Consider the following 13152-nt stretch of genomic DNA (forward strand, 5'->3'; position numbering starts at 1 on the left):
CAGTCAAGTGAGAAAAAGTCTGGCAACATGATCTTAAAATTATATCGAATTCAATCATGATATCTTAATAAACATGTGAGCTTGTTTGTTTACTGTATTGCACTGTTTTTATGCTTTTATGTCTGGGACTATGGATGGAAATTAGCATTGTGCTAAATCCGGCATACAGTGTCCTCCAAAAGTATTGGAACAGTGAGGCCAATTCCTTTATTTTTGCCATAGACTGAAAACATGTGGGTTTGGCATCAAAAGATGAATATGAGACAAAAGATGAACATTTCAGCTTTTACATCTGGATCTGATATACACAACATAGAAGATAGCACCTTTTGTGTGAACCCACCCATTTTTCATGTGAGTGAAAGTATTGGAACATGTGACATGTGAGTTTGAGACTCTCTACATTGACCATTGGTGTGAGCACCTTTTGCCCTGTCAGCTGGGATTGGCACCAGCACCTTCTTAAAACAGTAGAAGATGGATGGATGGCTGAAGTGAGAAATCAAAGACCTCTAATCAAACAAAGTCAGCAGAGTTGCCCTCTTAGCTATTGACTATGTTGTTACTTCTGGGTGACTACTGAATGTAGAGGTGTGTGTGTTTCCTCTGATGCAGAAACAATGATGACTGAAATGCCCGTTGTAAGAAATACAAAGTGGAAAAACGTGAAAATGCTTAGTCAAGTCAAATGTATGTCAAAACTAAAACTCAAAGCTAATACAAAATGGTTAAAAAAACAACAAAAAACACTGGTTATTTACTGGCTCACTTCCATAAAACGTCCATCATAAGCCTGCTTCAATCCTGAGTCTCATCTGGTGATATGCTCTTTACTATCACCTCCACGTGAACTCACAGTTCTGTCACTGGTATGTTTTTTCAGGGAAAAACTACATGAGACAGTGAATTTACCACCACGTGTCTGAAATGCCTTTGAACAGTGACAACCTTGGAGATTTTGATTAAATCAGTATTTTTGCTGTTTAACATTTCACATCCCAGTCATCCTGCAAGTAACCTATACTCATGGCAGCATCTGTAGCCCATTATGTGATATAGGTCAGCAGAAATGGTAACAAAGAAACGGGTGACAGAAAGTTGGCTCTTACTGCCTCTAGATGTGTAGGAGCAGACATATATATATATATATATATATATATATATATATATATATATATATATATACATATATATACCCCCACATATACATACAAATATATATATATATATATACATACTTATATATATAAAATATACATACATATATATATATATATATATATATATATATATATATATATATATATATATATATATATATATATATATGGTTGTTTTGGAAAAGTCAAGTTTCCTCTTCCACACTTCAACGTGGGGTCAGATCCATCCACTGTTTTCAAAACCAGAGGTGTAAAGAGTGCTGAAATATTCTACTCAAATAAAAGTACCACTATTTTGATAACAGTACAAGTAAAAGTACTGGTCTAAAAATGTACTCAAGTTAAAGTAAAAAAAAAAAAAAGCAGCTTGTTTAAAATTGACTTATTGACTTACAAGGTTTCTTGTGTCATGCAAAAAGGACAAAGGGACACACATTTCACATGAATTGTTTTTAATTAATTCACCTGTCCTCATCATTCATTCACCTGTCCTCATCCTATCCTCATCATTCACCTGTCCTCATCATTCATTCACCTGTCCTCATCCTTCACTGCCAAAGTTTCCGTGAATGTTTTATTTAATTTAATTTTTTAATTCAGGCGTGAAAGTAAAATGATTGCTTCAATGAATTTAAAAATTAAAAGTACACCAAAAACTTACTCAAATATAGTAACATGGGTAAATGTAATTCATTACTTTCCACCTCTGTTCAAAACATCTTTGGGTGTGAATGCAGTTGGTGTATAGGTTTGTATGGAAGGCCAAGCAATGGTGGATATTGAATTAAAATAATTTGGTTTTCTTACAGTAGATGAAAAGGTTTTGTGTTTGTTTACTTTTAATACTGGAAGCGGAAAGTTCACTGTGGTGGGAGGAGGGTGAGTGAAGCTGCAGCACCACTGACGGCCTAGTAAACTGTTTAAAGGACTGCTGCAGTGTGATGGATGAGAGCAACACTCAGGGAAGAACTGCTGGACTTCAAGTTTATGAGAGGAGGAGCAGGAGGAGGTGGAGGAGGAGAAGAAAAGAGAGATCTCATGGACGTCTTGCCCTCATGTGGTGAAAGAAGGAACTGTTGTACTGTAACTTTCCACACACTTGTCCTCTTCCTCTTTAGCCCGAGGACACGGATTATCACAACCAGTGAGAAATGACTCATAACTTCATTTGAAACAAAGGAATTGATGTGATTCATTGAGTGAATTTTATTATTAAATAAGTATATATTTAATATATCAATATATATATGTACTGTATATATATTTGATCATACAGTGTATCTAGAGGCGTGACATTCTGACGAGCACACACACAGAATGACTGTTTCAAAATAAATTGCAATTATAACACACTGTCTAAACAGTATGTAAAATTGTAGTTAATACACCAACATAAAAAATCACACTATCCAAAAATACAGGAAAACAGGTAATAGAGATGCTAAAAATTAAGTATACAAAGTATTTATTAAGTGGCTATAATCTCTCTATAATCTGGTACCTCATTCCACCACACATGGTGGAATATACAGTATTATTTCTTTGCTAATGAAATAAATAAATATATATATATATACATACATATATATGTATATGTACTGTATACTCTGACAGCATAGGTCTTTTCAGAGCAGTAAAATATAAGCTGAGGATTTCTGTGGAACCATAAAGATGAATGAACGGTCACGCATGGAGACATTTATTTGATCATGAGGGACAAAGACAGTCCTTTTATGGTTTTACTTCAATAGTGTTGGTACATTTTATAACATACAGTAATAATACTGTACAGTATATGGTGAGTAAACAGAACTAATCATGGACTGATGGTATAAAAGAATGAAACTCATCAGTACGTTGTGTATAAATATGGGATAGTTTTTCTACACTTATTTTGGGGTTTACATAAAATGACATGGATAATCTGGATAAGTACCGTTTATATTTAGTCTGGGTGTAAATCTATTTGAGGCCACTTGGTTATTGAAACAAGAATTCAACTTTTTGTTTCATGCTCAAAATTCATTATGCGTAACATGAGTTTAAACATAAGCTTGTTTGTTTGTTGTATTGTTTTTAAGTCTGGGCCTACGGATGGAAATTAGTATTATGCTAAATCCAGCATATATACTGCATATACTATATGAAATGTTATATAGTTCACAATAAAAATGTTTTGATGATGATTTATCACTCAGAATCATACAGAAATATCTCCCTTATGGCCCAGCACTTATGCACGGCACGGCACGGCACGGCACAGTGGGGCACGGCACGGCACAGCGGGGCCATGCCATCCAAGGCGAGGTGAGGCAAGTTGTGCCAGGATCATGTAGTGGAATAGCGGCATAAGTGGCGGGCCAGATGAAATTGAGTGGAGGGCCACATGTGGCCCACGGGGTGCGAGTTTGAGACCTCTGATTTACAGTAAGAAACAGAATTAACAGTAGACAGAATGTCACTGAACATGTGCATGCAGTGTCTTTTACGAGGAGGATAACATTTCACTCAGTCCTTCAGCTTCAGCTTTGGGCTTTTCCACATGTCTCCACTTCTCCGCAGGCACCAGCATTCCTGTCAGTGTCAAAGGCTTGTACAAACTAGTGAGTGTGAGATTTATTGTGTTTTGCAAGCTGCATCTCAATTGCACATCTATGACAGGGCTCGTGCACACATCTGAATCACCTCCTCCTCCGTGTTACGCAACAGTCGTTGCCTCATAGAGAGTGAAAAGCGCCTGTGGACACACAAATACGCACCTTGATAAGTGACATTTCTGGACATGGATATTTGTTTATACAAAAAATGTAATATAATATATAATTATATATACATTATGTTAAATCTACTTGATTACTGTTCATTTATGGATAAGAGTATAGAGAACAAGGAGACAGGGAGGGGGACACGCCTCTGTGCATCCCTTTCTCTAACCACAGCGTGTTGCAGCCTGCGGGGAAGCAGGATGTGATTCAGTTTATCTTGGACTGAGACAACAGAGACTTTAAACCAGTGAGAGACAGACAGTGGGAGAGGACAGAGCGCAGGGCAACACTGGGGCTATCGGAATCTGACACACACAACACAGAAAGTCCAAACTACGTGCTGGAAAAAGGTCAGTCTGTCCTGGAAAACTCACAAAAACCTCAATATTTTTTACTTACATCTGCCTTTTCTTCTGTTTACTGTATTGCCTTTTCTTAATTTGATTGTTTACAAATGTCAGATTTATTACAAACCAATGGCTTGTTTAATAGTTTAATACCGGATGACAACAAACTGATCCACTGCAGTTTCTTTACTACATTTCCTGCAGGATAAATAGACTATTTCAGCATCTTGAAAGGTCGTGTGTGTAGTCTTGTTTATTTTGTATATTCTCATGTATTTATTTTTTACAATAACACATAAGTTAACATTCTGAAGGAAAAAATAAAGTAGTTTGAATTTTAATCGTCTCAAAACCTGTTTTACGGTACAGTAAAACCACTTTGTCTTTCGTCCTGTTCATCAGTTCATCATGGATGATTAGTTTGTCCTTTGTTGACTACTGTAAAAACAGGGTGTACAGCTCCTGAAATGGCTCATTAAATCAGGTCAAAATAATGTCTAATAGATTTTACGCATTGGACTTTTTGTGCCAAGCATATTCATTTTGTAATACATTTTAAAATGCTATTAAGTATTAAAATATTAGATAAAACTATAGCTTATCTAATCGATGGTTCTCAAAGTAACACTATTATAATACAGTCAGCTACGGGCTTTTCACAGCAGGCAGATTTATTCCCTATAATTTGCTCTCTCCTCTTCTTCTTCACATATACTCCACACTGGTAGTGACATTAGATTAAGATGGAGCGAGTGATAGAGTGACTCCAATTAGTATTATTCAATATATTATTGTTATTTGTTTAATTTTCTATACACTCTGATCACATTCCCTGATATAGAACAGTATTTGAGATTTTCCTCCGAGTACCACCAGAGGAGACTCGTGTACCCCTGGAGGTAACACTTACCACAGTTTGAGAACAATGGTTCTAATTCAAGGAGGAGAGCTCAAATATAAAAATTCATTTTACAAAAATGATCAAGAGTAAAGTATGAACCCTCCCGCTTTATCTCCTGCTTATCCTCCACACACACATAGGGTCAATTAACAGTGTCCAATTAACTTAATCCCTGAAAAACTGCATGTTTTTGGACTGTGGAAGGAAACCGGTGTAGCCGGAGTGAACCCACACGCACACAATGAGAAAACAATCAATCATTGAGCACTAGTTGTCACTTTTTGCCTGTTTTTGTTGAGAGTCAACTTTTTTCTTTCCTTTTGTAAATAAATCATGTGTGTGTTTCTCCCCGTTGTATTACTTACACATGTTTGTAAGCCTGACATTGATTGATTGTGTTTACTCTCATAAAAAAAAGCTTTTAGGAAAAAAATAAGCAGCTGGCCATAGTGAAACCAGAGCAAGGAAATTGGAATTTAAACAGGAAATTAGGACTTGACGCTCCATGTTCAGATCATTTTGCGATGTGATTTCCACATAAGTGATGATGATGATCTTTTACACTTCTGCTCTGATGATGATGAGCAGCTCATGCTTCACAAACTGTGTAGACAGAGTGTGTGGAAAAGCACACACACACTGGGATAAAGCTTGATCTTCTGCAGACTCTGCTTTATCTGAAGAACATGAAACAAGAGGAAGAATAAATAGTGGTAATAGAGTATTTAACTGTGTTGAAGGGCATGCAGGGCTGCTAATGTTTGACATGTTTTAGCACGCTGTGGTGCTGCCTCTGCGTTCTGAGCTGCACAGGCTCTGATGTGAATATTTTGGAGGCTGTGTCAGGATGGTTGACATCCTCCGGGTTTGTAAATCACTAGTGCATGATGATGTTTTTTTTATTTTTTGTTTTAATCACGGATGCATCGTTGCTCATAAATCTAACAATCACACAGTCACCTGGTTACTGATTTTAATTATATATTAGGTGAAAGAGCCGAATAATGGGAGGAGTATCAGAGAATTCATATTTCTCTTCTGAATGTTCACTTTCTTCCTTTGGTATCACTGTCTAAATGGCATCATTTATAAAGCACTAATAAGCCGTAACATAGAAATTGCCAAAAAAATTTGACAACATAACAATTTTGAGTTGCCAAATTTTTATGAAATCTGCAATCTGAATCTGCAATTCATTGGTGTTTTCTCTTCTTGTGTTAAAAACATATCTTCTGGACTAAAATCCACAAAAAACTGTTAACTAACCTTAACCTTACTTATTAATGGTTATTAACTGTACTTAAAGTCAACAGCAGATATGCTTAAAATACCTAAAATAATATACATATACCTTATGAACGTTGGAATGCGGTGTGCATTAATCATCATTATTGCAGTACTTAATAACAGCATCTGCTTTTCAAGATCCATCTGGGTTTCAGTTATACATTTTAGTATGAAACTAATTCTTTGGGAGTTTTGCAGGATTTATAATGGGGAAATAACATCTATCTATAAATTCCAGGAACATCTGTCTGTCTGTGTGTTACTCGCATATGTCTTGAACACACCAAACTAACAATTCCTAAAAACACACACAAAAACAGATTTTGCACTGGCACTGCACTAGTCTAACTATAAATTCCAGGAACACAGACATTCTCTCAGGTAGCCCACAGTGCTGTGCGAGTGAGAGGGGGAGTGGCTACAGTAGAGCGGCAAAAGCCAATGTGTGCTTCTTTTACCGATATCTTTTATATTACTTATCCAAACAACATCAAACTTGAGTAACACACAGACAGACAGATATAAAGACTCATATAAAGTTTTTGTTTTGTTTTGTTTTGTTTTTTAAATGTGGCATGTCTATGTGGGCCCCGAAAGGGTTTCATGCATGATTTCCATGGTGGCCCCACCCATGTTTGCACACTTCAAGCACATGCTCACTTAATGCCCTTTCCAGGTTACCTGGTTTCAAAGTGGGTACATTATTCAGGTCCCATATTGTTTTAGTAACTTGGGGTCCACATGGGAAGCCAATTTGAGCAAACATGGACAGACAAACCCACTTGGAACTCATATTGTCAGCCCAATGTAAGGGGACCACATGGACATGCTGGCTGTATACTTTCCTGTAGTGGGTTCTAACTGTGTCTCTCATCTTCAGCATCCACATTTCTTTCAGTATGAAAAACCTCAGTGGTTCAAATTTACCTCCCACTGTCGGTGACTCGAACCCTGAGAGTGACAGCGTCGTGAGCAATGACTTCTCCACAACTTTCGGTGCCCTCATCCTGGGCCTGGTCTTCCTCCTTGGTGTCCCTGGAAACTTCTTCATCGTCTGGAGCATCTTGGCGCGCATCCGACGGCGCTCAGTCACCGCCATCCTCATCCTCAACCTGGCATTTGCCGACGGCTTCCTCATGTTCCTCACCATCTTCTTCATCATCTACCTGGCAAAGCAGACGTGGGTCTTTGGTGCAGCCATGTGTAAAGGGATGTTCTACCTGTGTAACTCCAACATGTACGCGTCCATCTTTCTCATCACGCTGATGAGCGTGCACAGGCTTGTAGCTGTGGTGTTTCCCAGGAAAGTTTCCCTTATCGCCAGTAAGAAGATTGCCAGGAGGGTGATTGTTGTCATGTGGGTGCTGGTGATGCTCATCGCCATCCCCTCTGTGGTGTTTCGGGATGTGAGGATCGACAAGGATGAAAGGAATAAAACGAGAGTGGTGTGTGCACCCAATCACACCCTTCCTCGACATGTAAGTAAAGTCACAGAGCTACAACTAATACAAATGATAACCATCGTTTTTTAAATATGTAACATTTATGCAATAGAATATAGACTCAAAATGGACGAGAAACTTACAATTTCTGTGTATGGGCATGCAAAGCTCTATGACAGAATATACTCAATCTCTTGTGGAAATGTCTGCAGAGAAGAAACCGTTACTTATGTATTCTCTGACAGCCATGGACCTTTGGTATGCTTAAGTGACAATCTTAACACTTGAGCATATCAATACATTTTGGACAATGCTTCCAAAGTTGTGGCAAAAAGTTTGAGTTTCTAATGACTGCACCTCAGTGCGCAAAGCACGGACTATAAAGACATGAGTTTGGCATGGAAGAACTTGACCAAGCCAGGTCTTCTCGTTCAACATCGGTGCCTGTCTTCATGAATGCTCTACACAATGAATGGGCCCAAATTCCCATAAATCAATACACAATTTTGAGGAAAGTCTTCAGTGGGAATGGGAACAACTCCTGATTAGAGTCCTATGGTCAGGCGTCCGAATACTGTGGTCCACAGAGAGTAGACTAGCTGAATGAGTTCACTGTAATGGTTTTTATTCTCAACAACAGAGAAAAATAAGTGGTGTAATACTTTGAACCTCCATTCTGTGAACAAACCACTGCCTTGTTTTTACTAACCTAAATATGTAGCGCCGTTAAAGACAAACAATGTAGTTTCAGCACTAATCTCACCTTGTTCTGCCTTGTTTTGACACATCCATTCATGTCCACTGAAGCCTGTGCAGTTTTAACTGTGAACACACACAATGTTTTTTGTTTTCTCCTCTCGTGTACAGGTACGTTTTCAGTACGCCCTCGAGACAGTGGCGGGGTTCATTCTTCCTTATGCAATCATCATAACCTGCTATGTTCTGATCCTGCGACGCCTGAGGCAGACCAAGTTCAAGCGAAGGATCCGCAGCGAGAAACTCATCCTGGCCATCGTGGTGATGTTTGGCCTTTTCTGGCTTCCGTACCACGTCATTAACATGATACAGGTGTGTGAGAGTGTGTTTGCGCAGTCAAATTGGGACAAAGTCTCCAAAACACTTGACATCAGTGATGTGATTTTCTTTTGTTTTGTCCAAGGTTGCTGCTGAATGGTACCCAGACAATTCACCAACCAGAGAAATGTGAGTAACAGATCAGTTCTTTAAACTGGCTTTTTGCTATGTTGCATTTCTGTCCAGACACAGAATTCAGTCAAATATTTTAAATACTGTCGTACAAAATGCAAATGCACACAAGTTTAACAATTTTCTTCATTTTGTAAGCACCCAGTATGTAATTTCTGCTGCTCCTGGTCTTCATTAAATAAGCTTCAGCTCACTTCCTGATGAAGTGACTGTCTTTTTCCCAGTTTTTTTCTCTCTATGCCTCACTACAGCAGCAGCGACAGGTCTCAGTTCATCAACGTCTTCATCTGTAGCATGTGTCGCAAACACGTGTCTTGTATACAGCACATGTCAAAATAAAAGCAATCTCGTGTCTCTGATCCTTTTGCGTTCTTTTTTTTCTCCAATAAGGCTTTAATTGTGAAATATTTGAAGGGCCAGCAGATCAGTGACTGCAATTGTATTATTACATTAATGTTAATTTTCAATGGCAAACCCATAAATGTATACATATATGTGTGAGTGTTCACACTATATATACATATTATACTACAGCCCGGTACCATAGTTTGAGAACCACAGATCTAAGAATTTCACTGACATCTCTAAACTGTTCATCCACACAGGTTGGAACACATCTCTAAATCCAGCCGTGCCGTCACCTCAGCTTTGGCCTTCATCAGCAGCTGCGCCAATCCTGTGCTCTACACCTTTGCTGGGAAGTCCTACATCAAGAAGAATGGCCTGGCCTTCATGGCCAAGCTCTTCGAGGGCATAACATCAGACCAGGGAGGGAACAAAAAAAGTCGCGTCCTGGGCAAAGACACCTTAGATACCAGCAACATCCAAGCAAACAGCTCAGCGTCGCAATCTGGACAAAATGGTATATGAGACTGAAACGTGTGTGGGTTTTGTTTAAAGCTGCCTTGGTGGGTTTAAAGAAAATAAGTGTTTTGATTTGTAGACAGAGCGTTTATGTTTGACTGGAAGATGGCACACAAAACTGTTTTATGTATATATGATGTGTGTATCAGGAATGTAAATATTTGTATTTTTATATTGCATTTTGTGGCTGTTAACGAACATCGGAAACGTTATATACTAAATAATTACAGCATTTAATGATCTACTTAAAGCAATTGCACTGAAGAAAATTATTGCTTAACTGCAAATATATGAATGTTTCATAGAGTTAAAACACTGTAATGTAGTTTTGTGCAGCTCTGACAGTTTTAATTTTATATGCACAATAGTTAACTGTCAGCCTATAGGTTCTATCAATCTGTTTTTACCATACTGCCTCTACAACAGGAGTCATACGCATTAACTCCATGCACTTCAGCTCAAAACAGGCATTTCCTGTGACCACCAACAAGCCTTTTAAATTTTAAAGAAATTGATTGCTCTATATGTGTTCTCATTTTAGGCCAAAGACGTAACCTGCTCACTTTGTGGATTAGAGTTTATCTAGTTCATTTCAATGCACTGGGTTTGCCGAACACTTTTTGTTAAAGTCCAATCTTTTGCAGTGATTCAGTTTTTATTTGAGAAGTGTGGAGCTGGATTTCAACACATAAAACCTTTGACTAATGACTGTGGTAATAACATAACTGTATAAAACTTCATCTCACTCTCACAATTTGTATAACTGTACATTCAAGTTCAGTCATAAACAGTATTTATACAATTTGATCAGTGCCGTTACCAGAAATACATAACGTAAATATGCTTCATACAGTTGAATTACTTCAAATGCACCATATCCTTTTAATCTTCATAACCACATTTTAAGTTGACCGATTTTGTTCCATATTTGCAGTCACATTTGATTAAAACTGTTCAATAAAAGGCCAACATTTAATACTTTTGTTTTCTTTATTGGGTGGACCAACTATGCAGCATGACACATCAAAACCAACCTGACGTTAACTTTACATTGAGCTGCAAATTAATTCAGTGATACAATATTTAGATTCCAGTTTGAATATTACATTCACAGATTGAAGTGCAATTTAAATTTTTTTTTAGATCAATCTGGACCTATTTTTCCAGTTAGATTAATGTGTTTGAACCAACTATCTGAACACGTCCTTACCCCCCCACACTATTTTATGGGATTGCCCAAGTATTATTACAATTTATATGTTAAATATAATCATACACATGAAACATGTTTACAGGAAGAAATTGGCAAACGGCAAAGCAGCAGTCGTCAGTTTATGTCAACGTTCCCATTACCTGTGAACGACAAGGGAAAGATACCGTTTTATTTCAGGATTATAAAAACGTGGAAGGCTGCATGTGGTAGAGTTAGTTACACCACACTGCAGCCTCTAAGTTAGGAATCATGTTGTTCACATAAGCAGTAATGTTACCAACATGGACCTGATAAACATGGATGTTGTTGAATGACATGTAAACTATGCAATTGTATACATCCAAGATAGGTACTGACCTCAACTTATGATGCCTCCAGACCAAACACTGAAAAAGCAAAAGAACAATGTTTAAATTTCACATTTTGATACAGTCAATGGTTCTCCATCACCTGTACAGTCAAACCAATCAGTGCAGTGAAGGAATAATCATCAGCTTCAGGTGAAACACGGACTCACATGCAACTCATCATTAAGGTTTGACTCTAGAAAATTAGCATCATGTTTTTAGAAATGTGGTTTCACTTCAAATTCAGGTGTTACACATATCAATCACTGCTTTGTCAGTCAGAAATTGAAATACAACCGATTACAATTACAGCAGACCCTTTTGTAAATTTAAGAGTTATCTATAGAAGGTGGAAAAATCACAAGCACATTTGTCTCACTGGACAAATCAAATTACCAATTTAGTTTTCTGTGAAGGGCCAATTTTCCAATTAATTACAATAGTAAATATTTCATAACCACAACTTAAAATGTGCTTTTCCTTCTACTACACTGTACAGATAATTCAGTGCATTGTTCAAGATAAAACCAGTGGGTTTCTTCTGGTTTTTTAAAAACCACGTGGTACAGCCACGTGGTGTTAAATAACATACAACTGGGAGAAAAAAACATTCTAAATATAATTTCCTTCAAAAGACATTTGTAACAAACTAAACCTCCATTTAATGTATTGTTCAAGAAACAAGCATGAAATTATCATACACTTAAAAAAAAATTCTACTTTCAAAACCCAATTAAACGCAATTCCACACCAATCAAAACACACTTGACCGTTAATACTAAGTTAATTCGGTAAGCACAGTTCACTCAGCTGGAACCTTACTCGTTACTAGTTAGTGCCTCGTCATTAGTGAAGAACCACGCGGTCGAACAACGGATATCCGTGCGGAAGGAACCACAACAAATAGGTACGTGAACGTACCGACTTTAACGTTAATAGCGTAGAAGTGACACAAACCTGATAATAATGATGATGTCGGTAGTTTCTTGATGTTCGTGATTCTGCCACCGGAGACACGAACGACCCAACATCACCACAACAAGGAAGAGAGAGACAGCTAATGAGGCTGAGGCGCAATTTATATCGTTATCAAACCACGTGTTCACGTCCTACGTCACAAAACCAACAGCAACTTCCGGGTCTACTGCGCAATAAAATACACACACACACACACACACACACAATAAATAATAATATATATATATTAAATCAAAGCTTCTGTTTATGTGCTGATAAAATATAAATATGAATGTATATTAACTATACTTTTTTTAAAATACTTTTATTAGTAAATATATGTTTTGTCACTGAAATAAGGCTAATGATTGTTGAATGTAATCATAATCATTATTTTCGCGATCATTATTTAATCGAGTCCTTGTTTGGTCTTGAAAATGTGAACATTTTTGAAAAAAAAATTGATCAGCGTATAGCAAACATGGCGATGATGATTTTCCAAAAACCAAAAATTATTCACTTTTCAATTATTTCCTTGTTTCATATGGAGCAAAGTAGCCAGAAAATATTTACATTTAAGAAGCTAAAAACTGATCATTGCAGCACTGATATTAAAATTTATATCATAAATAATTGCAATTGAAAGTAATACACAGTATGTAT

At 37.3% G+C, this 13152-nt stretch overlaps 1 protein-coding gene and 1 long non-coding RNA gene across 2 annotated transcripts; one reads left to right on the plus strand and one right to left on the minus strand.

Annotated features, from left to right (window-relative positions):
* The first annotated feature begins 4095 nt into the window (after window positions 1–4095).
* ltb4r2b (leukotriene B4 receptor 2b) lies at window positions 4096–10948 on the plus strand. Its single transcript, XM_044046073.1, has 5 exons — window positions 4096–4275; window positions 7341–7938; window positions 8770–8970; window positions 9062–9105; window positions 9714–10948. The coding sequence occupies exons 2-5, from the start codon at window positions 7360–7362 to the stop codon at window positions 9976–9978; spliced, it is 1089 nt and encodes a 362-aa protein (XP_043902008.1). The 5' UTR covers window positions 4096–4275; window positions 7341–7359; the 3' UTR covers window positions 9979–10948.
* Window positions 10944–12620, minus strand: LOC122781952. The gene is made up of 3 exons (XR_006361874.1): window positions 12490–12620; window positions 11543–11571; window positions 10944–11325 (listed from the first exon to the last, which is right to left on the minus strand). It is a non-coding gene; the product is annotated as an uncharacterized LOC122781952 (long non-coding RNA).
* Window positions 12621–13152: the final 532 nt, after the last annotated feature.

This window comes from Solea senegalensis, linkage group LG1 (assembly GCF_019176455.1).
Source record: "Solea senegalensis isolate Sse05_10M linkage group LG1, IFAPA_SoseM_1, whole genome shotgun sequence".
Classification (NCBI taxonomy): Eukaryota; Metazoa; Chordata; class Actinopteri; order Pleuronectiformes; family Soleidae; genus Solea; species Solea senegalensis.

Excerpts from the sequence above, each read along its gene's own strand:
- ltb4r2b (XM_044046073.1), top strand. The coding sequence starts at position 7,360 with ATGAAAAACCTCAGTGGTTCAAATTTACCTCCCACTGTCGGTGACTCG. Across the intron at positions 7,939-8,769 it reads ATCACACCCTTCCTCGACAT|GTACGTTTTCAGTACGCCCT; the intron begins GTAAGTAAAGTC and ends TCTCGTGTACAG. Across the intron at positions 9,106-9,713 it reads AATTCACCAACCAGAGAAAT|GTTGGAACACATCTCTAAAT; the intron begins GTGAGTAACAGA and ends TCATCCACACAG.